The sequence below is a fragment of the Prionailurus viverrinus genome, chromosome C2, assembly GCF_022837055.1.
Source record: "Prionailurus viverrinus isolate Anna chromosome C2, UM_Priviv_1.0, whole genome shotgun sequence".
NCBI lineage: Eukaryota > Metazoa > Chordata > Mammalia > Carnivora > Felidae > Prionailurus > Prionailurus viverrinus.
Window position 1 is genome coordinate 65742593 of NC_062569.1, and position 27039 is coordinate 65769631.

The 27039-nt window shown below is 38.4% G+C and overlaps 1 protein-coding gene and 1 long non-coding RNA gene across 6 annotated transcripts in view; one reads left to right on the forward strand and one right to left on the reverse strand.

Annotated features, from left to right (window-relative positions):
* LOC125175193 (uncharacterized) overlaps positions 1-27039 on the forward strand; it is a 256162-nt gene that overhangs the window by 65642 nt on the left and 163481 nt on the right. The gene's annotated exons all lie outside the window — the stretch shown is intronic.
* SPATA16 (spermatogenesis associated 16) overlaps positions 1-27039 on the reverse strand; it is a 251744-nt gene that overhangs the window by 22456 nt on the left and 202249 nt on the right. For both annotated transcript variants that reach the window (XM_047875541.1, XM_047875540.1), the window contains exons 7-10: positions 23606-23752; positions 22435-22547; positions 15045-15209; positions 12401-12484 (exon numbers count right to left, since the gene is read on the reverse strand). In XM_047875541.1, coding sequence (XP_047731497.1) covers positions 12401-12484; positions 15045-15209; positions 22435-22547; positions 23606-23752 — 509 coding nt within the window. The remainder of the gene's footprint in view (positions 1-12400; positions 12485-15044; positions 15210-22434; positions 22548-23605; positions 23753-27039) is intronic.

Consider the following 27039-nt stretch of genomic DNA (forward strand, 5'->3'; position numbering starts at 1 on the left):
TTTTTATTATGGTTGACTTCTAGTTTCATAGCATTATGGTCAGAACAGATGTGTAGTGTAACTTTGATATTTTTGAATTTGTTGAGGCTTGTTTTGTGGCCTAAAATGTGATCTATTCTGGAGAATATTCCATGTGCACTTGAAAAGAATGTGTATCCTGCTGTTTTAGGATGGAATGTTCTGAATATACTTGTTAAATCCATCTGGTCTAGTGTGTCATTCAAAGCCACTGTTTTCTTATTCATTCTCCATTTGGATGATCTGTCCACTGATGTAAGTGGGGTGTTAAAGTCCCCTACTATTATTGTATTACTATTGATTAGTTTCTTTATGTTTGTTCTTAACTGTTTGATGTATGTGGGTGCTTCATGTTGGGTGCATAAATATTTACAATTAATATATCTTTTTTTGATTGTCCCCTTTGTTATAATTTTTTAATGTTATTTATTTATTTATTTATTTATTTACTTACTTACTTATTTATTTTGAGAGAGAGAGAGACAGCACATGAGCAAGGGAGGGGCAGAGAGAGAGAGAGGGAGACACAGAATCCGAAGCAGGCTCCAGGCTCTGGGCTGTCAGCACAGAGGCCAATGCGGGGCTTGAACCATGAACTGAGAGATCACGACCTGAGCTGAAGTTGGCCACTTAACTGACTGAGCCATCCAGGCTCCCCTGTCCCCTTTATACACTATCCTTTGTCTCTTTTACAGTCTTTGTTTTAAAGTCTATTTTGTCCAATATAAGTGTTGCTACTTGCCTTTCTTTTGATATTCATTTGTATGATAAATCTTTCTCCATCCCCTCACTTTCAATCTGCAGGTGTCTTTAGGTCTGAAATGAGCCTCCTGTAGGCAGTATAAAGATGGGTCTTTTTTTTTTTTTTTAATTCACTCTGTCACGCTATGTCTTCTGATTGGAGTGATTATTTCATTTACATTCAAACCAATTATTGATAGATACGTATTTATTGCCATTTTGTTACTTGTTTTGTGGTTATTTTGTAGTTTTTCTCTGATCCTTTCTTCTCTTTTGCTCTTTCCTTGTTTGCTGGTTTTCTTTAGTGATATGATTGGATTCCTTACTCTTTATTTTATTTTTTTGCATATATATTTACTGTTTATTGATTTTTGGTCACCAATCAATTTGTACATAACATCTGCATATAGCAGTCTATATTAAGCTTATTGTCACTTAATTTTAAAGTCATTCTTTATTTCTCTCCACTCCATGTTTCAGATATTTGGTATCATATTTTACATCCACTGAGTTCTTTGTTTTTTAATATCAGTTTTTCTTTCAGTATTTGCAGTTCTAAAATTTTATTTGGTTCTTTTTATATCTTCTGTTATTTGTTAAATCTTTCTAGTTCTTTGTGGACACTCAATTTTTTCATTCACTTTAAGGTGTTTGTAATTGCTCATTAAAACATTTTTTTTTTCAAATGATGGCTGCTTTAAAATCTTCATCAGATAATTCTAATATCTCTATCATCTCTGTGTTAGAATCTATTGATGGTCTTCATTCAATTTGAGATCTCCCTGGTTCATGGTATGATCAGTGATTTTCAGTTGAAATCTGGACATTTTGGGCATTATGATACGAGGTTCTGGATCTCATTCACACCTTCTCATTTAGTTGGATTTTTCTGACACTGGTATGGCAGAGGATGGGAGGTGTACTGCCTTGTCACTGCTAGGTGGGTATGGAAGTTCAGGTTCCCCATTCAGCCTTCATTGACTCCTGAGGAAAGGGTTCCTCATTACTTCTGGGTGAGGATGAGCATTCAAGCTCCTCACTAGGGTTTCACTGATACCTCCCTAGCTGGGAGAGGTAGCAATCTCACATCAGGGCTTGCCATGCAGCCTCCACTGACATCACATGGAGGAGGCAGGTTCATAATTGTTGGCATGTGGCAAAATTCTTGATTGTCTACTAGGCCTCCTCTGACACCACACCAGCAGAGGGAAGGGAGGAAGTGGTGCCTTATCACCCAGTAGAGATGGAAGTCCAGGCTCCATATCTGGTGTTCTCTGACACCACCCTGTTAGGGTGGGAAGGCGGGGATATCTTGTTATAGCCTAGTGAGAGTAGAAGTCTGACTCTTTACTTGTGCTTTACCGACATGGGTGGGTGTTGGAGCACTTTTTTTTTTTTTTTTTTTCTGTGATGTTTGGCTGGAGTAGAGTGATTATCGTCTAAGAGTTTTCCATTTTACAAGGCTTCCTCTTTCCTTGTCCTCTGGCTAGAGAGGGTAGGCTTTTGTTGGGGCTTGTTTTGTCTACACATGTTAGTGTTTCTGGATTAGTAGCTTCTTCAGCAACAAGTGTAGTATGTATGAGGAAAAAAAAAACAAAAAACAGTGAACTTACCATAATGTCATTCCTCAAGTCTCCATGTCCCTCAGTTGTCAGTCCTTTTCATTCCACCTTCCAGAGTCTTGTGTTTGTTTTACATGTAATGTCCAGGGCTTTTAGTTGTACTTAATGGGAGAAGTAGGGAAAAGCATATCTACTCCATTTCCTGAAGTGGAATTCCTCTATCATGGTTTTAAAAAAAATAATTTTTGACCCCTGTACTTCAGGATAGTACATAGCAGACATACTACCATTTCTTGAATCAGTTTTTCCAGCTGCTTCTAAATATCTATGTTAATGTGATTAAGCGAATCACTGTGGAGCTGAAGGGGTCTTTTCTGCATAAGAGGTCTTGGGAAGTTAAAAATCTTTTGGGTTTCTTCGAATTCAATGAGAGGGCTTAATTTTGTCTTATTTTTAGGTTAGGATCTCTAATACAGGTCTATAGTTATCCTTTGGTCAGCCATTCATTCTCGTCTCCAGAATCTTCTTTCAAGCAGAAAACCATTTTCAGCAGAGTACACATAAGGTTTACACACAGTTTTGATGATGCTAAGAGATAAGGGTGTGTTTATGCTTATGGCATTTGTATGTGTTTTAGATTATAGCCTTTCCCCCTCCTCCACATACACTGTTTTAAGAAAGTCATAATCAGAATGAGAAATGGCCCATACCTTCCTTTAGGGCTGCATGTAAAGGCACTTTCATTTCTGCCCTTCTCCAAAAGATGAAAGGTATAATGAGTACACTGTGAATGATTGAATGAGCTACAAGTCAATTGCTCTGAACTCTGTATTAATCCCACTTTCAATACAGAATGGAAGATGTCCTATGGTTCATTTAACTACCAAGTGGTATAAGCTGTTATTGTGTTATTCTCCAGAATTATAAAGTATTGCAAAACTTAATGTATAAAATACATGCAATAAAATGCTGGGCTGCCAAGCAAAGAAGACACCTTTGGTAATTTAAGGAGAGTAACTTTTAGAATGAACTGCAAACTCGCTCTTCGGTTCAAAATAGAATTGAGATATACGCTCCCCTCCCTTGCCCCAGATATTTCACTGAACTTCTGAAAGATGCATTTTGAAAAGTTTTTATAGACATTAAAAAACTAAATATAAGCATTTCCAATTTCTGTTTTAGTTACCTTCCTCTATCAGCTCACTAGTGGGACAGGCAGGGAGGGAATCCCAGGAAGTGAAGGAGTGAGAAATGTGCTATCCAGTTCCAGTCTCAAGGCTTCTGGGCTGTGAGGATAAAGCCTGGAGGAGTTATGGCAATATGTGCTTCTGAAATTGCGGTATCATTGACAGGTTGCATTTCAGAATAATTCAGATAACTTACCAGAGGGTGACCCTCAGATTGACAGTAAGTACACTATAGGAATGACCCGACTTCCAAGCTGTTCCCTTGAAGTTCTGATATTGCAGGAAGAGGGAAAGCAGTGAGCTATCAGAGCCAACCTAAACATGATGTTTATAGAAGGAGGGATGATGAGAAAAGACAGAGCAGATGATCCAGGGGACAGTGGGTTCCAGGGTTTGGATTTGGTCAGGCAGCGGCTGCAGAGATGTCTGGGTACATCCTCAGCTGGGCCCGTCAGCTGTGATCCAGAGAAGGGTGGAGGATGCCTACCATAGCCTCTGATGCTCCTGTTCAACTTGCTGCTGAAAGGGAGACTGGAGGGTTGTCTCACTGGTTGTCTTACAGAATCTGCACCTGGGTCAGAAAATATTCTTTGTGCCATTGACTTTTAGTAGCTGCATTTCGTTTAACATTAAGTGCTCTACCTAATGATTAGGAATGGAGCCTTTGATCCACCCAAACAAATCTGACTCAAAACTAAACCCTGTCACTACAAACTTAGGTTTGTTACCTTGTTAATTCTACAAAGCTCCTTTCCTCACCTTTCAAAGGAGAAGTAATGACACCTCCCTCACAGGGTTGTTGCAATGATTAAATATGATAACTTGATGAAGTGCTTGGCACAATATTAAAAGATCAATGGTAATCACTGATAATATTTGCCATCATCACAGTATTAATTAACTTAGTTATTTATATGAAATAAATTTCTCTATAGCTTGTTTAAATTGTGATAGTTATTCAAAGGCAAACTTCAAAGAGACTAACGTAGTTTGATCATCTGTTGACTGACACAGTATTTTATTATGCATGTGAGCACAATGGCAGTTAGCTTTGTTTGCCCCTTGATAAACTCCTGGTGAGAACTGGCAAAGCTCCTGGGTACATGCTCTCTGGATGAGGCCATGCTAGGATTTGACTCCTGCCCAGAAATGCTTCTGCTGCAGAAATTTCTTGTCAGATCATTAAAGTTTTAGAATATTTTCAACCAACAAAGTACATAAAACAGGTATTCCCAGTTTTGTAGGGAAGACCACACACAGGTGGGAAATAAGTGACCAGCAAATACAGTTGGCTGAAAATGCTTAACAAATTAACCACACACTTTTTTTCCATTAAGTCAGAGGAGAAAGATGTTGTTTGGTTTAAATGGTAACTAAAGTTTGTCATTTAGATTTGGAGGATCACACTGGAGCTTGGGAAGATGGCCAGCACCAAGGCTTTTGGTCTCCTCCACTTTCCAGGTTAGACTTGGCTTTGCTGAGTGCAACATTTGAGGAGGAGATGCTCCCCGCAGGTCCGATGGCCCCAGGGCTCAGCCTCTGACCACAATCGGAGGTCTGCTCGGGCTTTGGTGGAGGTTCCTCCACTACAACTGCTATCTGGACACCTGCTGGCATAGGCTCACTTATCCCAGGAACTTTGACCATTTATCCCAGGCACCTGGCCTCTTCTGCCTCTCAGCCCTTGCCTCTCTCTCCTTGTCCTCATAGTCTGTCCCTGTCCTTCTCCCCAGTGTGGTCAGCAACAAGAGCACTTAGGTTTCTCCACACGATCTGCATTATGCCATGGACAGAACTGCTTAGCAGTGCTTAGAGTACACACTGTAAAGGAATTTGGGGATATGCTAATGAGGAAGCCCATAACCAGAAGCAGAGAAGATTCACAATCAAATTGCAATAAATCTGCAGAGACTCCTTAAAGAACAAGACACACAGCAAAAGCCTGATTGCTGGAAAAACTGCTTTGCAAATGAGTAGTACGGCTGCTGAATCTTTGAAAAGACAGCAGTACTTTCAGAGAGACACAACCGAAGGCCCTAACCACATATTAGTCAGCCCAAATGACTGGCCGATGAATGATAGTGCCGCATGTGCAATCTCTCTCAGAAGAGTTTCTGGAAGGATTCAGGTTTGAATGCTGATGTGGAAAGTAAATAAAATGTTCCAATTTGCTCTTCTCTCTTCCTCCTCAACCAACTGCCCCTGGCCCATCTCCCAGATTTGTATTCTCCCCTGCTTGCTCTGCCTACATCAACAGCCTTGAACAGCACAGAGTTGCTAAGTGACATACAATTCTATCCCATTTTCATCTTAAAGGACCAAATTAGTATATCAATGAACGTCACGTCCGTGTGATGATGAGTACAATTTATAAGTTAAGATTTTGAGGTAAAACGGAACATAAAAAGCTAAATAATTTTGGACAAGTTCATATGGATGTCTTTAAACATCCACCTATATACTCCATTAGGTGAATTCATTGAAGATTGTGATGTACTATATTATAATATTTGATGGAACGTAAAGTATTATTTCTTTTCATGAAAATTCACAGGACCATGATTATATGGCAGAGTCTTTCTCTCGTTACCTTTAAAATAACAAAATTTCATTTTTCCTCATTTAGGGTCAAATCAGCGATCCAGAGGTATATCAGAATAAGACAGTACTTTATATGTTGTACCAGATTAAATCCTGATCTTCTCAATGTGAAGTTTAGGCTTTGTAAAGGAAAAGCAAATAACTTTTCTTCCGAGTTAAAGACAGAGTGCTGCTTAACTGTTTCTCTTAACTGATTCTGTGGTGAAAAGAAATAGGAACGTTCCAACTTAACAGTTGGCACATTTTTTTTAAAGCCTCCTTTTTCTAAAGACTTCTTTTTCTATTTATCTTCAGGCCTAGTTCATAAAGCTTTAATGGGCTTTAGGATTCAATGCTTAGTAACATGAAATCATAGACTCTGAGGGTGGTAAGGATTTGAACACGTTATGTTTCTCAGAAGGTTGTGACTTGCCCAAAGTCCCATGAGTGGGGGCTGAATGGTCAAGGATTTGCAGTTAGGTTCTGTATTCTTTCTGGTTATAGATGAAAAACTAAGGAACAGAGGATGTGGATCTTGTATAGGTGGATTATAAAGGTAGACTAAACTAGAAATTCCTTGTGACTTCTTAGGCCCAGAATGAAAGAAATTTATTTTGAGAATTGAAAACAAACAAATTGTGCTGGTTCATGGTCAAATTCCACATTAGATGGAAGTCACCACAATTCCCCATTTGGCCTCACATCCGCTGTGACCACCTGGCTTCAAGGTTCAAGTCCTCTGCCGTTGGGTACAAGTCACCTCTTGTGACGTCGCAGTAAACTAGTCTCCTTGATTCTACCCTTGCCCTCCCACCCCCCACTCCAATCTACTCTCATCTCAGCAGCCTAGAGTGATTTTGGCTTTTTCTCTGACAAAGCATCATGTCATCTGTTTCCTCACTTCATCTTTTGTCACTCTTGTTCATTCTATTGCAGTCCCCCAGCCCTCCTTGTATTTCCTTGTACATGCTAGGTCCTCTCTAATCTCAGGGTTTTACATTTGCTGTTTCCTTTACTTAGAATGCTTTTCCAACATATTGCATGGCTTGCATTTCTTTCAGATTTTTGTTCAAACGTCACTTCAATGAATCCTGGCCTGACTATTCTAGTGCAGTTGCAATCATTGGCACTTTCCATTTTCCTTTCCTGCTTCCCGCAGCCATGGCATTCATTACTTATAATATATTGCATATTTCTTTAGGTAGTTTAGTGTCTACTTCAGAATGCAGACATTGTGATGGTCCTGTTTTTTCATGGCTGTATCTCTGATGTCTAGAACAATGTCTGACCCTCAGGAGATGCCCGGTAAATGTTGGACGAATGCATGAATGAGCAGTGTGATAACAAGACCTCTGGGATATTCAAAAGATTATGTTTTCTCAGGCTTTTTTGTTTTGTCTTTTGTTGTTGTTGTTGTTGTTGTTGTTGTTGTTGTTGTTATGGACTGAACCTTGTTAAAGGGTCCTGCTGTGGCACGGAACTTTCCAGCGTAAGAAAATTTACATTTTTTAGACGTAGTCTGCTTTTTTTGCACAGCTAAACCAACATACATATATCTTTTTTGAGTTGATTACTGGAAAGGAAATATGCTGTAAAGCCAAACCAAAACAAAAGCCACTTTCCTAAAACTCTATAAAGAATATATTTTCATCCTGGTAAATTAGGAAAAAACACAATTGTCTCTTTCTTTCTTCTTCTGAGTTCTTCAAGAAATCTCAAAGAGAAAAAATGTAGACAGGAGGTCAGCACTCATGAATCAGATTTCCTCTTGATGGGCTTTTTATAGACCTATAACAAAGTGAAGCCCTGGAAATTGTGTTAGGTAATGGGGATTCTGACAGACCCTTTAAGTACGTGGAACTAGGAGGTGCTGCTATAATTCTGCTGCTTCAGATGAAAATTTCAAGTGTTTTCATTAGGTACAACAGCTGTTTCTATTACAGATAACAGATCTCAGAGGTGGTGATGCTGATATCAACTTCTAGTGGGCTCAGAACACAGTGTAGCTTGTACAATTAGGTTTTTTTAATTATTTTTTTCTGCACACGCAAATTAACTCTGTAGCAGTAAAAGGAAATTACTTACTTGCTACCGGAATTGTCTGAAAGTGATATGATCATCCTCTGTAGAGTCACATTAACCAAATTAAAAGCCCTTGGGAAAAATTTGGCACCCTGTTCCTTCCCATTCACATCTTCGTAAAGACCTCTCAGGAGCTTCCATTTAGAAAAAGTTAGGATCATTACCAGGGCTTTTAATTTGGAAAGATGAGCTGCTCACCAGTGAGTCCTTCTAGACACCTAGTGGTTGAGTAGAGCAGCTCTTCAGTGTTCCAACCTCAGAGGCCTTGACATTACTATCCTCCTGATTCTTGCTTGCAGGTGTTTTCCAGCACAGGACACAGGCCCATAGCTCTGCTGCTGAAGCTTGTCTCCAAGATAGATGCTATCATTTCATTCTCCTCATGAATGCACTCGTCCTCGGAGAAATGGAATCTATTCCTCCAACCCTGTGAATCTGGGCTGGCCTGTAACTACTTTAACTAGTAGAATATGGTGGAAGTTCTGGAAGTGGCCTTAAAGAAGACTGGTGGTTTCCACTTCCTTTCTCTTGAAATATTTCCTCTTGGAACCCAGCTGTAATGCTGTTTAAAGCCTCATTCACATGGACAGGCCACATGGGTAGGCAGTCCAGTCAGCTGTGTCAACCATATGAGGGAGCCATGTTGTAGTCTAGTACATCTTAGCCTTCAGATGACTCTAGCCCCAGGCACAGAAGCCAGTTGATTGAACTACATGAGAGACAGTGAGCAAGATCCGCCCCTAGCTGAGTCTCGTCAGCTCATAGAATTGTGAGAGATAATATTGATTATTCTAAACCACTATATTTGGGTGATTGATGACACAGTAATAAATAACTGCAATAGCAGCAAAGTGGAAGTCATAGGCTAAACATTTCTTTGAATGTAAGCATCAAAAACTACCTTATTGTGAGGTGGAATTGGTGGTTATCTGTAAGATGTAGGTAGGTATAGACAAATGTCAATTTCTCTTCCACCTTTTTAGCTAGTCCTTGGAATTTCATTGTGGACTGCCACTTTATTATCACTTGGATTTGTATGTGCAAAGATGTAGTGTACAAAGGTATATACTTTTGGGATGGATAATGCTATAAACCAGGGTACAGCATACGTTTTCTGTGTAGGGTCAGCTAGTAAATATTTTAGGCTTTGTGAGCTATACAGCCTCTCTAGCAACTACTCAACTTGGCCAAGGTGACATAGACCATATGTAAATGAATGACATGGCTGTGTGTGATAAATTTTATTTACAAAAATAGGTGACTAGTTGGTTCTGACCTGTGCACTCTAGTTTTCTAACCTCATGCCAAAAAATGATTTCTATAGCGAACAGAGATTTGATTCTTTTGCTTGACTCTCATCAGCATTGCATTTGGTTTACCTCCAGCTGCAATTCCTCTTGCCATTTCTTCTGAGTCTCCTTTGTATGGTTCTCTTCTTAAGTTTGGAATGTGCTCTGCAAGGCTCTCTTCTTATTCTATGCTCTTTCTCAGCCATCTCACCCTCTCTTATGATTTCAGTTGATATCAATTTGCCAACAACTAAAAAAATCTCTATTTGGTCTTTTATCCAGAACTCCAGACTCCTGTACTTTCCCTTGGATATCTTGCCAGCACCCTAAGCTCAATGCATTTTTGTGCCAGTTATTAGCCCATAATCTCTTAACTCCAAACCCACCCTTCTATGATTAACTCTGTGATGCTGGGGGCTGGAACTCTGCAAACCTCATTTCTGTTTTGCCAGTTGTTAGTCTCCATCACTAGGAGGTGATATAGGGGCATTGCAATGCCAAAGGAGAAAAGAGGGACTTGCTGCTGACTTCCTGCCCTTTGGGGTTCCTGTGAGCGTCTCTGAAACGAGGCTTCTTTGCTCCAGAAAGTTGTGTTCTTTTCTGTAGTAGCAGGTGAATCTAGTGTTTCCGAAAGTTGCACAGTTACCTCCATTACCACTCCCTCCCTGCTCCTGCCACCCTCCCTCCCATCAGCACCAGTGAGTTAGCGCCCCCTCCTAAGTCTGGATCTCAACCCTTCAGGATTCCGCTCCAAGAGTGGAGATAACAGCACCAGTTGAGCAATGCCTTCTAGTGGGAGGTCTAAGTTTTGGTCCAGCAGGGTCCTTGCTCCAAATTTCGAAGTTTTAGTAATTCCAGTCTCTTCTCTTTGATTTCCCAGCCCTAATGGGTGGTAACTGCTCATTTTAATTGCTTCTTCTGTGCTAAATTTATGGTTCTCCTTTGCTTTTTCAGTTCCCTAGTTAACAATGACATACATACCTAGTTAGCCATTCTTTATATTAAATTCCCTTTCAAGTCTCCTGACTGGATTCTGAAAGAGTTTACAGTCTCAGCCCAAAGCTACACTTTAGAAGGGCTTTCTTCCTTAGTAAATGGTACCATCGAACCTCTCACCATTCCCTGCCCAGTGACTGAAGCCCAATGTCTGGGCATCATTCTTACTTTTCCTGTTCTCTAAACTCCCTTATCCACTCAGTGAACAAGGCCTATAGATTTGGCTTCCTGCACATTCCTTCTATCTGTCTGCTTCTTTTCGTCTCCACACCCACCACCATAGATCAGGCCATTGCCTTATAACTGACTGCCCCACATTTCTATAGCTCCTCAATCTGTTCTCCCACTGTAGCTCTAGAGATGTCTCAGAAACATTTTCCAGATAAACGCTTTCTGAAACATTCCAAATCCTTAACATAATTTATAAGTCTTTCTGTGATTTGACTTCCGTTTCTGCACTTCATTTTGAAATATGTTCCTTGCTCCTTTAACATTTTTTCTCAGTTGTTAAATGTGCCCTGCTTTCTTTGTGCTCTTGGCATAAACTCTTCCTTCTCTGCAGAAATCTCCCTTTTCTCCTAGATAACTACTACATATCCTTGAAATGTTGTATAAATATCACTTTCTCAGAGATGGCTTTTCTGACCTCCCAGACCAGATCATATTTCCCTATTTGTTTCTATAGATTATTGAACATCCCCTTTTTAACTACAATATTCAGTAAATTTGTAGCTGTATACTTGTCTTCTTTCCAAGATGGTCAGGCTCATATAGGCAGGGGCTGTGTTTGTATTGTCCAGCACAATATCCGTAAGTGTTCTTTCTAACACAGTAGATCGTTGACAAATATTTGCTGCATTCAGTTAATTTCTGTTCTAGGTATTTTACCATAGGACCTCTGAAATGATTACAGAAGACACCCATTTCCTCACATGCACTAGATTCCTTCATGGCTGACTATTACCTCTTAAACCGGAGGCTTCTTTGGTTTATTCTCACATCTCCTGACACCAGGTCTCCCTTTATGGGTTCTCACAGTAATTGGAGGAGACTGAATGGAGAGTAGACTGACTAGAATTTATTACCTTTAATTGGACTGGAGACCCAACATTACTCCCTCCTACATTGTCAGAGAGCTCTGTAGTGTCACACAAGTCTTCCGAGTACCTTATGCTAGGTGCATCTTTGTCCTTGTTTTATTTAACTCAGGTAACCAATGAAGGGATGCTCCTCTACTTCTCCCATCCAAGTACTAACCAGGCCTGACCCTGCTTAGCTTCCGAGGTTAGAAGAGATTGGGTGCATTCAGGGTGGTATGGTTGTAGACTATTCCTCTACTTCTTTTTTAAGTGTTTTATTATTTCTTTATTTTGGGGGGGGAGAGAGAGAGAGGACGAACCATGAGATCACGACCTTAGCCAAAATCAAGAGTTGGCTGCTTCACCAGCTGAACCACCCCGGCACCCTGACTGTTCCTCTACTTCTAATAACCAGTATGTTACCCCTCCACTCAAAGCATCAATGTGCTAGTTTTTCTGTAGTTCTCTGAAATGTAGCCATTCTTCCTCAAGTGACAAAATATAGGGGAAAGTGTTGGGAGGTGGACTAAAACATTGATGAATGGGCCTTAAAAAAATCTATAATAAGCAATAATGGAGAAGGCAGATAATGAAAATAGAATATGAAAATGAGCACAAGAAGACCCATGAAAGCATATGACCACAATCTGCTGGAGGAGCAGACCTGAGGAAACAGATTAAATAAATCCATTTTGATTCTGGTTACACTTCCAGGGAGATAGCTGCATTTATTTAAAAAAACCCAAACAGACAATAAAACAACCTGAAGAGCTTTCTTTTCTTTGTATCTTCTAAACAGATTTGACCCAAGATGGACATTTTCTCTGAGAATAATATATCTTTTTTCCTTCAGCTCAAAGTTTTACCTTTTGGATTGTATTCCACACACGTTCTTTATCGTTTCTTCTTCCTTCAAGGGTGTCCATAGCATCTGCCATTAGTGACTGCAGCTGTGGCACCAAGATAAAAATTATCAGCATGGAATTCACACAGAAATAACTTCTCTAAATACACAGATTAAAACCTAATTAAAAAATCATTTGTACGCTGATGATTTTATTACTCATCTTTCCGACAATGAACACCGCCACCTCATCTTTGCTTCAGTCATTACCAAGTATTATTGCAGATATAAAATATTGTAACAATGGAAAGATTCTTCTTGAGGATTTGTAGAAAACATATAGGTTTTAATGTAGTAAGTGTTGCTGTTTTGTAAAAACAGATTTGGGTTGTAAAGAATGAAGGCGGTAGTTAATTCTCTCAGGAAATGGCATGTAGTACATGAGCGCATTTTAGTATTTTCTCCTGAGGCTAATGTATCATAATTCTAGGCCTCATGCAAAAGCTCACCCGAGGACAATACTAAAATTGTGCTGTTTTATTGCATTTTAAAGGATCTAGCTCATTTAAGTTCTTTTACTATCCTTTTATTTCCTAAAATTTCAAAATAACCAAGTTGCCTTTTTGAAAGGCAAGTTTAAAAAATTCCACCCTTTGCCCCAAACTGCCTTGTCCCAATTGAAAAGAATCTGATCTACATGCTACGTATGCGGTTGTAAGGTAATGAAGCTGCATCGAGCCATGCGATATTCAAAGCTAGAGAAGAAAGTTCTCTAAAAAAGAACAAATGTCAGTTCAGTTCACTGTGCCATCAAAGAGTATGAACCCTTAGATAATCTCTCTGTACTTGAGATATTGCAGAGCTTAAGCAGGAGGGCAGAGTTGAGTCACTCAAAACTCTTCTACTGAGCAGTCACTGTTTATATAGCATCATAAAAGATATTACCAGGATTTATTTTCTAGGTTAACCTATGCTTGGAAGTTGGAAAGTAAAATCTATTACTTAAGGTGATGAAATCTTGTAAGATACATGATTTTTAAATATTTGGCCTGTACATGTATGTCCATATACATTACATTTTTTTCTAGTAGGCATATAAATTATGAAAATACCCCTGAAATCCTATTTTCCAAGGTTTCAGATAATGGGATATTGCACAACATGTGAGTAAGGGATGTCAATAATGCTAGTTTGATGCTCTGTGTATATATTTGGAAATGTAAGTATTTCCAGAGGAAAAAAAAAAAAAAGCTCCAGATAGGTGGTTAAGAAGACCTAAGTGCAGAAAACTCCCTTGTATTTTTCATTTAAATCTTGAGTGTGCTTTTTAGGAAGACAGGATCAACACTGTGCCAGCTTCTTAAATTAACATTTTCTTTGCTTCCTCTTATCTCAGAGGAGCATTAATCATCTAAAATTGGCTATAATATGCACTTTGAAAACTCCATACTTACTGCACTCCTGAATGCGTTATGAATGGAAGGATAAACACTTAGCCTTTTAGAAGGTGCTCCACTGCGCACAACCATAAAGGTTTACAAAGTATTATTGCCGGTTTTGATTTAGTAATTCCTTGATTACTAGACTCCCTCCCCCCACAGTTTAATACTTTGGTACGCATAGTTTTATCATTCAGCTAGTCAGACCATTTTATATACTTTGAATATCAGTATTTATAATACCTTTTTATAGGGTCAGATGAACATTATAAATGTTGGCAGTTCACTTCTTGATGGATTAATTTGTTACAACTTTAAAAGCTCAAAGAGGGAGGGTTGCTTTAGTTATCTGAAAATTACAGGTGATCGGTTTGGGCTGTTCTCATCCTTGCTATGTGAATTCAATTCAGGTCTATAATTAGTTTTAGCTACCTTCAATTAAAGCCTCAAAGTAAAGAGCCCTCCCTTACAACACATTAGGATTTCCATATACAGTGAATTTTACCTTTCCTCGAATGGCCCTCACATTGGTTAGTAATAGTTTTACAAATGAGGAGCCATCATTTCTCATATTAATTATGGTTATAATAGACACATCTGTTTGAAGATTGTTTCTGTGAGGTAGTCCATCAACTGATTTTTGACTGGCTCTGTGTTTTCTGAGTTAATTGGTCAATTCAGTTAAAAAAAAAAGTCATTTGTCTAACTACATTTTCCCTTGCAATGAAACAACTGTTTTATCTAAATGTACCAGTGTGTGTGTGTGTGTTGGCACTACCAACATATATGTGATGCTAGAAGTGAATAAGAAAACTATAAAGACTATTTCGTAGGGTTGTTTTTTATATAGTAATTACTCTTGTCCTCTCTACTTTCTCTTACAAGAAAATTATATACTAACCCATCTGGGAGTTTAAGAAATAATTTATCAAAATTATATTTTATTTAAAGCAAAAAGCATGACCCACAATATGAGTAATCAGCCCTTTTCCATGTTTTTACACATCACAAAGTTCTTACTATAAAAATGGAGGCTAGTCGACATGAGCAAATAAAAGACAGAAACACATCTTTCTACATTTTCCAATTTCTTTATTAAAATGCCTCAGGAGGGTTGGGCAGGTTGCCCTCAGACTACATTGATTCTCACAATTTTGTTTTTCAGGACATATCATTCTTCTGTTGGCTGGGGGCCTGTGAAAGCCTTAAACAAAGAAAAACACTTACCAATTCTGTCTCCTCTTGACTGATGTCCTGTAGATAGGGAATGGTTGCCAGCTCCGCCATTGCTTGATTGATCACCTGGGATTGCTCCTTCACTCTCTGCAGCCGGCTCAGGAGGCTGGCATACTGCAGCTTCTCCATCACACCCGAGCACCCGTGGAAACTCCCCTAGTCTCCCAGTAAAAGGAAATGTTTTAGACCAAAATCATGGAAATAGACCTCTCCCTAGAGATGGAAGTCAGGGATTATTATATTTACATCCTTGGAAGCGATGGCTACCTAACACAAATAAGTGTTTCTTTCCATTATTTTAGAGAATTGTCTGCACCCTTCCTTCAAACAGATGAATGTACAAAAAGGAAACGCTTTGCAAGACTGTTGAGAAGGATGTGCAGGTGGCCCTGTAGAAGGAACCTGGGCTGAGGGGAAAAGAGGGGACTGAAATTGAATGTGTTCCACTCTCCCAGTGGGGATCCCACAAAGTTGTGTTCATTTAGAGAGGGTGACTTCATCTATGTCACCAAGGCATCATAGGAGCTAAGAGTTGCCTACTGTCTTGTGTATATAAAAGAATACTTTTTATGCAAGTTGAATCCTGAAAAATGTTATGCATATTGAATTCTGTCTACCCTAATGGCTAAAATTAAATCTGCTTTTACCTTTAGTTCTCACTGGATGGCCTTGGACTCTGGTTCCCCTCCTTGTGGTATTAGAGCACTTGATTCTGGTTCCTTGGACCATCCCAACAACTGACACAATCCATCCTGAAATAGGCTACGTACACATTTGTAAGGGCCAACCCCTCCCCCATGAATCTATTGGTATTTTGGGCTTTCTTAAAAATGGGGCACACTTTTAATAAGGTGTGCCAGTCAGCCATAGAACAGGAGACATGACCTTCTCTAAAACTTCTAATACAAATTGTAATGCTTGATGGGAAAAATAAAACATCACAAAATTCTCATTTATATTTAGGAAAAAGGGGACAGAGGGGTATCTAAGGGTTAATAGAAAAGCTTGAGTTTCTGCTGTGTTTGGAGGGTGATAAGAAGTGGGAAGTCACAGGAATATATAGTTTGGCAACTGCATTCCACGTCCTGGTGCTCAGAAGAGGAAGTCTGGATGACTGGTGTTCCTTTATAACAGGGTTCCTCCTTGACCACCTGTACAGGAATCATGAGGTTTTTTTAACTGTGCAGAGTACTGGGCCTTGCAAGGTGAATCACTATCTCTTGATATGTTGCCCTAGAAATATGATTTTTAGCTAGGTTCCCTCCCCATATTCAAATATCTCAAGTTGAAGTTGAACAAACCACCATTTTAAAGCCTAATATTTGAACAAAGACTATTTTAGTTTGTATATGTTTATAGAACAGATATTTCTCTCCAGACATTAGAGAAGGCAGACATGATTTTTTCTTCTTAAAATAGAATCTCTTCTAAAAAGAAAAATTATTAGAAACTAGCATTACTAAAGAGCATCTGAATTTCAACTTGCATGTGGAAAGCAGTTCTTTCTGAAATGTCACATTCGTGTTTTGATGGACACTGACCTCTAGAAGTTGGCACTCTTCTAGCATCTTGGTAGTATAGGAAGGTTGAGGAGCATTACATTGTATATGCTGTATATGCCTCCCTAACACTTATCTGTGCCATTTGACTAATGCCCTTCTATCTCTGCTAATTTGTTTTTCCTGATTAATCATTTATCTGAAAACCTGTGAGCCTATAGGAGTGATGATTGCAATTGTGGATTTGGGATCCCTTCTCTGACTTGACAAAATAGCTAGCTTACCCATTTAGTTTAAACATGTAGCTAAACAATGGGACACTGTCAAATAGAGGAAAGCAAGTTGCAGGAGAAACTGTTTCTTTCTGAAGAAAAATTGCTTTCTTTGTTCTTCTTTAAAATAAACAATGGGGCTCATTGTAGGAAAGTGGTGTAGTGACTCAACTCCAAAGAGCAGAAACAACAGCAGTCTGCTCGGGAACATAATCTATCAGTGTAATTTTCCAAAACATCAGGAAAATAAAAATAGTGGAAGGCAATGGTGCTTTGTTAGCTTGATTGTTGGATGCATAACAAAACAGGAAGCACTCCATACAAATCAGATTCTAGGGAGAGAGCATAGTTGACTGCTAATCGTTACCTATCCTCCCCCACTACCTTAAGCCAATGCAATTTAGTTATCAGGGGACTATAAGTTAATATTTTACCTATACAAGATGCGGGTTTTTGAGAGACATAGTGAAAAAGAGATACAAATTGATATCTAACGCCAGGAGGAATGTTTTAATGCTGTTTCTTTAAGAAAATAAAGGAAATAATGAAACATGAAGGAATTAGGTTAAACATCTAATGTTACCAAAAGCTAAATCTAAAGGGAAAGTAGCCCTCCCAATGAGACTTCAGGAGTGATCAAAAGTGTCCTTAGCTGCTGGAAAGAGTGTAATAAAGTGGCCAAGACTGAAGCTAAAACCTCATACAGGTACAATGAAGGTTAGGTAAATATCAAGTGCAAATGAAAGCTTCAGTCTGAGAATTGCCTAGATTTAACAGCAGGTATGGTTAAATGTTTGGCAAGTAAGTGGTACTATATAATACCATTAGAAAGCAGAACCCAAGTAAATATATTTCCATTTGACATACGTATAGAATCATTACTTGCAAAAAAGGGGTAGAAAACACATATCATTGTTCATTTCAAATGTGTATATGTAAACGTTTTTTATGCTTCACTTGGAGGAAATTAAAAGTAAAATTAATGAGGTATTAAAACATGGTTAGGTCATTTTTTGGCAAGTCAGGCTGTGAAGAAGGCTTCATGCATGGCGAGAGATTTTATTATTTTAACTCTTTAACATTTAGCCCAGGAAGCACAGTACATAAGGTTGAAACTGACAGCAGCCAATAAAGTTAATGAATGGAAAAGCACAATGGCATATGGTAGCATGTGAAATAATTAGGACAAGGATCCAGAGAAGGAAAAATACCATTAGAGCAGAGCTACTGGTTGAGTGGGGTTGATGTTAAATGGGATTAAGAGCCACCGGGTAGGAAGGTGGTAGAATATTTTAGATTATAACTCTTACGGTACCAGAATCATTCTTGTTTGGCCATGTGTTATTGTTGTATGCCTAGTAAAGGAATCTATAAAGATAAGGAAACTGGGGTCAGAGTGTAAGGAGAATCATTGCCTGACACACAGAAAACCAGGAATGTCCTTGTCTCCTTCTACCATCTCGTGGCAAGAGATGAAAATTCATGTTCCCTGGGAAGCCCTACTGTGGTGAGTAGATTCACTCCATGGCTGGAGATGACACTTCTAATCCTGCCTTTGTGAATAGATCTGAGCACATTAGTGATCTAAGGAAAAAAGTTAGAAATCTGTAGGACACTCACACAATCATTTTAGAGGAACATATAATTTCCAAGTATACAGCTTGCATAAAGAAAAACAAAGGTCTATCAAACTGTCTTTTGTCAAAACAAACTAAAACCAATACAAATAATTTAAAATCCTGAAATTTGTACTGCTTTACAAAGTGTTTCAACATGGGTTATGTACTTTTGGTCTCCAACAACTCTGTGAGGTGGGCCTGGCAGGTATCAGCTTATTTAATAAATGAGAAAAAAAGCTCAGAGGTTAAGTGACTTGCCCTAGGGTTACACAAAGCATAGCCTTGGACCAAAGTCTTCATCTGTAGGTGTCACAAGTGAGGGTAACAACTAATATGAACAATGCAATACCTAAACATTCAAGTGGACAGCGTTTGATATGTGACAAGAAAAAAAACACATACTTCAGGGAATCTTAAAAACACTGTTGAGTGTTTCTTGGGTCACAGTTAATGGCACAATGTAGCAATAATTTCTACTTACCAACTCATTACTTGCTTCATTAAGCTAGGTTACCTTTGCAGCCAATTTTATTCAGTCCTGCTTTATGAAGCTGTAGTTGGACATACAAGAAAAAGCCTAGAGGCCAATATTTGGATATACTTGTGGTTCCTGGGTACCTTCTGGCTCACTTGCTTCAATTCCATTGCATCCATATTTGAGATAATCTTCTAAAAACTATTTTGGAAGATTCCATTTCCCATAGAGTTAACCTAGAAATGTTGATAAAATGCCTTGCATGTAGCAAAGTGGTGCTGACTTATTTTAAAGAAGACTGAGGGATTATTTCGATCCTAAGAATTTTAGTTGTGGTTTTCAAATATCCTTTATGGACACATGAAGATACATGCACATACAAATTTATAAGTGGATAGAATGCCCTTTGAAACGTGAGAAGAAAATGAGTGAAGAATATTTAAAAAGTGTGTGATGTCTAGATAGGCCCAAAGTGCATACACAACACACTGTGAGATATGAACTGGCAAGAGGTGATGTGGCCAGTGCCCTGACAGGTAATAAGGTATGGCCACTGATGCCCCAAAGAGCCAGGGCACCAAGAGATCACTTCCCAACTTTCAGCTCTGCTAAGCTAACCATGGCTCTGCTAGGCTAACCATGAACTGAAGAGGTGAAATAATGCTGTATGGTGATGGTTTTTGTTAGCAAAGATTCCACTGCTTGCAAGGGTCTGGTGATGACAAGGATGATGTACGTGGGTCTCTAACCGAGGTTGGTGATGGTGTGTGTATGGCTGGAGGAGGTTATGATAGAGGGTAAATTGGAGAACAGGACCTAAAATTTGTGGTAGAGCCAATGAGATTGCTATAAACTGAAAGTTTGTATCCACCCATCCAAATTCATATACTGAAGTCCTAATCCTGGGTGTGATGGTATAGTGATGGGGCCTTTGGGATTAGACAAAGTCATTAGGGCGGAAACCTCGTGATAGGATTGATGCTCTTATATGAAGAGACACCAGAGAGCTTACTGTCTGCCATGTGAGCACACAGATAGAAGGTGGCCAATTGCAAGCCAGGAAGAGGGACTTCATCAGAACTTGAGCATGTGGCACCCTGATCTTGGATTTCTAGCCTCTAGAACTGTGAGAAAATGGAAATGGATTTCTTCTTCTTCTTCTTCTTTTAATTTTTTAATGTTTGTTTATTTTCGAGAGAGAGAAACAGAGTGTGGGTGGGGGAGGGGCAGAGAGAGAGGGAGACACAGAATCTGAAGCAGGCTCCAGGCTCTGAGCTGTCAGCACAGACCCCAATGTGGGGCTCAAACTCATGAGCCGTGATATCATGACTTGAGCCAAAGTCAGACGCTTAACCGACTGAACCACCCAGGCACTCCTGGATCTCTTCTTAGTAGAAATATAGGAGAGATAATTGAGTGGAACACAGTTATGGGGGGGGGGGGGGGGGGAGGGGCGGAGCTATGTGGTAGGAAAATCAGTAAAAATGTGCTTTTGTATTTGTAATGCATAGAATTACAAATCGTGCAAATAGATTAGGGGTTTTATAGCTTTTTAAAAATGCTGAATAATGTTATTGAGCAGATAAACTGCTGAACAGATGTTAAGTAGCTGTTTGTGATGACCCCCTTGGTTCCCCTTGTAAGGTAAGAACATCAAATCAATGATGTAATACAAGAGCCACAAAAAGAAAATTCTTCAAAATTTCCAGCTTCTAGGCCTTTTGAAAAATATTTTAAAAGGGGAAAATCTGTAGTCTTTATAGCCTGTTAATGGGAAGTTCCCTTTATGAACTTTCAGCATAATGGCTTACATTTTGTAAAACAGTACAGCATAATTCAGGTCTTATTTTGGGCTTTTTAACACTGAAAGTAGAAAGGGCAAATTTTCCCTGGATCAGAAAACTTACCTTAGGGGTATACAAAGATCAATTGCCAACTGTTAGGGTAGTATCCAATTTAGAAGTGTGGTGCAGAGGCACTAGCTTGAAAATTCCGAATTCTTGTGTACGTAACAAAATAGTTACGTATAATAGCCCAATATATGAAGTAGGGAAACACTGTGTTCACTAAAAATGTGTTGCTGATTTGAAGTGACAAATGTACTGCAAACTTGAATTAGATATCAGGAAGGCACAAAGAAAAATCTCTTTAAAGAGACACTAGCCTAACAAATTCTGGAAATTGCATAGTGTAGCATTGCAATATGTTTTAAAAAAAAATATATACACACACACACACACACACATATATATATACATATACATATATATGTATATGTGTATATATGTGTATATATACACACACACATACACACACATATATACATATATATGTATATACATATATATGTACATGTATATACATATATGTATATATATGTGTATATATGTGTGTGTGTGTATATATATATATTTTAAAACATATTGCAATGCTACACTATGCAATTTCCAGAATTTGTTATGTATATATATAGATATGTATATATATATGTGTGTATATATGTGTGTGTGTATATATATATTTTAAAACATATATACATATGTATATATATGTATATATGTGTGTGTATGTATATATATATACATACATATACATATGTTTTTTTTAAAATATGAAATTTATTGTCAAATTGGTTTCCATACAACACCCAGTGCTCATCCCAAAAGGTGCCCTCCTCAGTACCCATCACCCACCCTCCCCTCCCTCCCACCCCCCATCAACCCTCAGTTTATTCTCAGTTTTTAAGAGTCTCTTATGGTTTGGCTCCCTCCCTCTCTAACTGTTCTTTGTTTTCTTCCCCTCCCCCATGGTCTTCTGTTAAGTTTCTCAGGATCCACATAAGAGTGAAAACATATGGTATCTGTCTTTCTCCGTATGACTTATTTCACTTAGCATAACACTCTCCAGTTCCATCCATGTTGCTACAAAAGGCCATATTTCATTCTTTCTCATTGCCATGTAGTATTCCATTGTGTATATAAACCACAATTTCTTTATTCATCAGTTGATGGACATTTAGGCTCTTTCCATAATTTGGCTATTGTTGAAAGTGCTGCTGTAAACATTGGGGTACAAGTGCCCCTATGCATCAGCACTCCTGTATCCCTTGGGTAAATTCCTAGCGATGCTACTGCTGGGTATAGGGTAGGTCTATTTTTAATTTTTTGAGGAACCTCCACACTGTTTTCCAGAGCGGATGCACCAGTTTGCATTCCCACCAAAGTGCAAGGGAGTTCCTTTTTCTCTACATCCTCTCCAGCATCTATAGTCTCCTGATTTGTTCATTTTAGCCACTCTGACTGGCGTGAGGTGGTATCTCAGTGTGGTTTTTGTTTTAAAATATATTAAAACAACCCAAATCATCAGCTAAACTTTGCTTAGTTTTGCAGATGAGATTTATCATGAATGCTTCTGAAATCTTCCAATATTTGCAATATTTGCACCATAAACTTTCCATACTTTTGGAATTGTCTAAAATTTGTGCTTTGGACAAATATAAGACACTCATATACCTACATTCAATTGGGTGCTTCTAATAAAATCCAGTATTGGCAAGATCCGCTTCCCCATTGTCTCCATGTGCCTCACTGTGTCTTCTTTGGTCAGCAGACCGAAGGGAGTTTTATGTTCTAAAAATTGTAACAGTAAACTTTTATACTATTTTTCCAGACTTTCATTTCAAAAATGCTTTCTTTAGCAAGCTATATACAGATATCTCAACGTTAATAGATATGAAATCTTTAGTGTAGAAACTAGTACCATCCCTAGACCACATGCTAACAATGAAAGATCTATGAGGAGAAAGGCAGAGGAGACATTGCCCTTTCGAGACTATCATTTATTCATTTTGTTGTGTTTCCTGATTGAGAGATCTAAGAGACAGCCTATAACAATTCATCTCTCTCTGCAGAGTGTTTTTCCTGACTTGTGAAAAAATGTTGTCATAAATGTGTCTGATTCTTGTCTTGTTCCTCCCAGGTATTATTCAAGTGTGCAGATCCCATTGACTTTGAATGTGGCTTGAAGTTGAGATAAACCTCGGAGGATAGAGTGCCAGATAAAACACAAATCCTTAATTATGTGGGTAGAGCTGAAGGAATAAATTTAACCTGGTCATGAATTCTGCCCACATTTCTGAGACTTCGACTCCATGTGAATATTTTCTTCATTTTTGAAAGTTTCAACTAGAATTACTGAATACCATTTAACTGTAATACTCTTCAGGAGATCTAAGCTCTCGGTTAATTACATAAGAATGGAACAAATATCAGTACAAAAGCAGATAATCCAAGTGATTTAAAGTTGTCATTGGCTATATTTTTTATTTTGCATAATACTTTTGTCGGATAATTTCCTTCTACATTTGCTAACTGATAAGAACAAAAACGTGTATTCTTTAAGTGCTTTATGTTTAGGCACTTTATGTTTAGTGCTATAGGGGTGAGATGGTTGGAGTGAGGGAGGCAGGCACTCTAGAATTGCATTGGTCTTGGGTGAGTCTGAATCCCAGGTATTGTTAACTAATCCACAAAGAAGACTGGAAGGAGTTAATAATTACCCAACAAACATTTTTTGGGGTCTAGCACTACTATATGCTAGGCCTTGTGATGAATAAGATTTGCTGAAGAATGCACAGTTCCTGCCTTAGAACAGCATTGAAGGATAATAATAAGTCCATGTGATTTACCTGTAAATGTAGGCAGCTTCCTACTTGATAGTTTTTCCAAAAATTTTCCATCTTCTTTGTTTTTGAACCCAAGAGTCAAGAGGTATTGTTGAGGAGGAAAAGATGACCAGTCAACTGTCTGAGGCAACATGTGGACTCCTTGAAGATCTGAAATACAATAGGAAATGAACTAAAGGCTTTGATATCAAAGGGTATTTTCCCCCTAAATTTCAGGAATTGTACTTGGAAGGCATTATAAATACAAATATTAAAGGCACAGTAGAAGTATATGCATCAAAATGTCAAATGCATGATATATCAAAATTTTATTATGGTATGTATTTCATTATTTATGCTTTCTAAAAAATATAAACATACACAGAGCATAGTAGTAAAATATGGTTAGATTACATGGATCTCCTTCCATTCAAAATAATAGAAAGTTCAGGACAAGCTTGCAGGCTTAATATTTTTCTGTGTACTCTTTTCAAGAGAATTTGATTTTTCTGTTCATAGTTTAAGATTTAAAGAAATAACATTATATGAAAGGAAAGAGAAAAATTGCCAAGTGAGAATTAAAATATAAGACTAATTAATTTAGTTACCATCCCTCCTGTAATTGAAGAAAATTTGAAATGACAAATATACTGATTTTTGTAATTAGACTTGGAAATAATTCAAGTGTCATGAAAATGGTTGCAAAACAAACTCATATACTTAATGACCATGAGAACTAATATTTACTGAGTACTTATTTTCTACCTTCCCTTGTTCTAAGTACTTTGTGCACATTGTCTTTTTAAATCCTCATGATAGCTTTACAAAATTGGTGCTATTGTCCCCATTTTGTGAACAGAAAGTTGAGGGACACAGATAGGATGTGACTTACACAAGAACACAGCCTGTAAGTGGACAAAGCGGGATTCATCCATGGCAGTCTGACTGCAGAGACCGTGGACCTAACCCCTGCACTCTGCTTTAGGTTTGCTTGGCTCTGGATTACTTTTGAGATACGGACAAATGTCAGCTATGGGGTCTTGGTGGCCAGATTCACTTAAATCATTTCCATTCTGAGTGACAACGCTTTGGTTAATTGTAATAGACTTCACAAATGAAGGATGATGAACAGAGGGTTTAATGAGCTCTCCTGACTTAACACTGCCAGAAAGGGAAAATGATGCAATTCCAAATATCCTTCAGTTATGATTTGGTTAAAGGTCAGTTTTTAATGTAGAATCAGAACTGAAATGGTAATGATTCAAATACAGCCTTCATTATTTATCTGTAATATGCCTTTAAAAAATAATAGATACAGAAACCATGAATGTTTTTATCCACCCTCTCTGGCATACTCCATTCCTATTTTTAGCTGCAGAACCCTTTGTTCAAACTAAAATTTACTGAGAAGCCCAGTATACATATATGTTTTAAATAGAATTTATTGTCAAGTTGGCTAACATACAGTGTGTAAAGTGTGCTCTTGGTTTGGGGAGTAGATTCCCATGATTCATCACTTACCTACAACACCCAGCGCTCATCCCAACAAGTGCCCTCCTCAATGCCCATCACCCCTCTTCTTCTCTACTCTCCCCCCCCATCAACCCTCAGTTTGTTCTCTGTATTTAAGATTCCCTTATGGTTTGCCTCCCTCCCTCTCTGTAACTATTTTTTTTTCCTCTTCCCTTCCCCCATGGTCTTCTGTTAAGTTTCTCAAGTTTCACACATGAGTGAAAACATATGATATCTGTCTTTCTCTGACTGACTTCACTTTGCATAATACTCTCCAGTTCCATCCACGTTGCTGCAAATGGCAGGATTTCATTCTTTCTCATTGCCAAGTAGTATTCCATTGTGTATATTAACCACATCTTTATCCATTCATCGGTTGATGGACATTTAGGCTCTTTCCATAATTTGGCTTTGTTGAAACATTTGTATAAACATTGGGGTATATGTGCCCCTATGAATCAGAACTCCTGTATCCCTTGAGGACCCCAATATTTAAAGTTGATAAAAGTAGAGCTGTTCTGTTTGGAGCCTGGAACACCAACTACCCACCCACATGACCGTAACCCGTTCTACACCCTACATGCAATAGTCACCTTAAACCCTTCCACAGACCAACAATTTTTCAAAGCTCTTTGACACATTTTGGTTAATCAAATAAAGCATGGGTGTCAAACAGAGAGTTAACATGTATGCTTACTGAAAAAAGCAAAATACCACAAAATATCTTTTAAACACAAACACAGAATAAAATATATTAGACATGCTTTAGTCTTTCTTTGGTGACTCAAGATCAGGTAATCCCTTGATGTTATTGACAGCCAACATTTATCTGGCACTTCTGTGCTATACACTTTTCCAGGATTACCCTTTTCACTCAACAACTATGTAGGTGGGCCTATTATGATGCTTACCTTGCAGATGGCAAAACCAAAGCTTCAAGAAGAGTTTGCAAACTTGCCTAGGATCACACAGGGAGCAAATGGAGCCACCAGAATTGAAAGTCAGGCAGCTGGACATCAAAACTTAACTCTTAAAACTATCCCCATGACAATGGAGCCATGACAATAATCATTATTCTAAGAATCAATGGGAAGCGTGTTACAGAAGCACAGCAATGCCAATAAATAGATGGTTTTAATAGACATGATTCTAGATAGGAGATTTCCTACTCTATCTAGAAAAGTACACAGCAAGCACAGAGTTCTCAGAACTATTAGAGTAACTTTTAGGTGCTTTAACATGCAGATTTAACACGGCTCTTTAGTTGGTGTTTGAATCACAAACTGCTTCTTTTTTAAACACTGTCTCATTTCTCTAAGCAAGGTAAAAATTGTGATTTTTGCATTTAAACTTCAAAGGTGCAGGAAGTTTCTGTGCTTTTGAAATCTTCTGTAGATAACCACAGGCACACCTTCTGCTTCCAGCCTAATACTGTCTAGTTGTGTATAGTAAGGGAAGAGTTCACCAGTTTGGCTGAAGTGGCCAAGAACCTGATCATGTAGAAAGGCAACTAAGTAAAAACAAAAAGGACACTAACTCACCCTTCTGATATATGATCATCATATTTAAAAAAAATTTTTTTTAACACTTATTTACTTTTGGGAGACAGAGAGAGACAGAGCAAAAGTGGGAGAGGAACAGAGAGGGAGACACAGAATCTGAAGCAGGCTTCAGGCTCCCAGCTGTCAGCACAGAGTCTGATGCGGGGCTTGAACTCACTAACCATGAGATCATGACCTGAGCTGAAGTTGGATGCTTAACCGGCTGAGCCACCTCGGTGTCCCTCACATTTATTTCGATTGTGGTCATCATTTAGCATTCTATAAGATGCCTAAATTTATAAACTGTCAGCATTTTCAGGAATTAGCGTACTCTGGAGATCAAGGCCAGAAGGTATGTGATCTTTGGCTACAGTTTGCTCTTTAACTTGGTTTTGCTCCCTGACT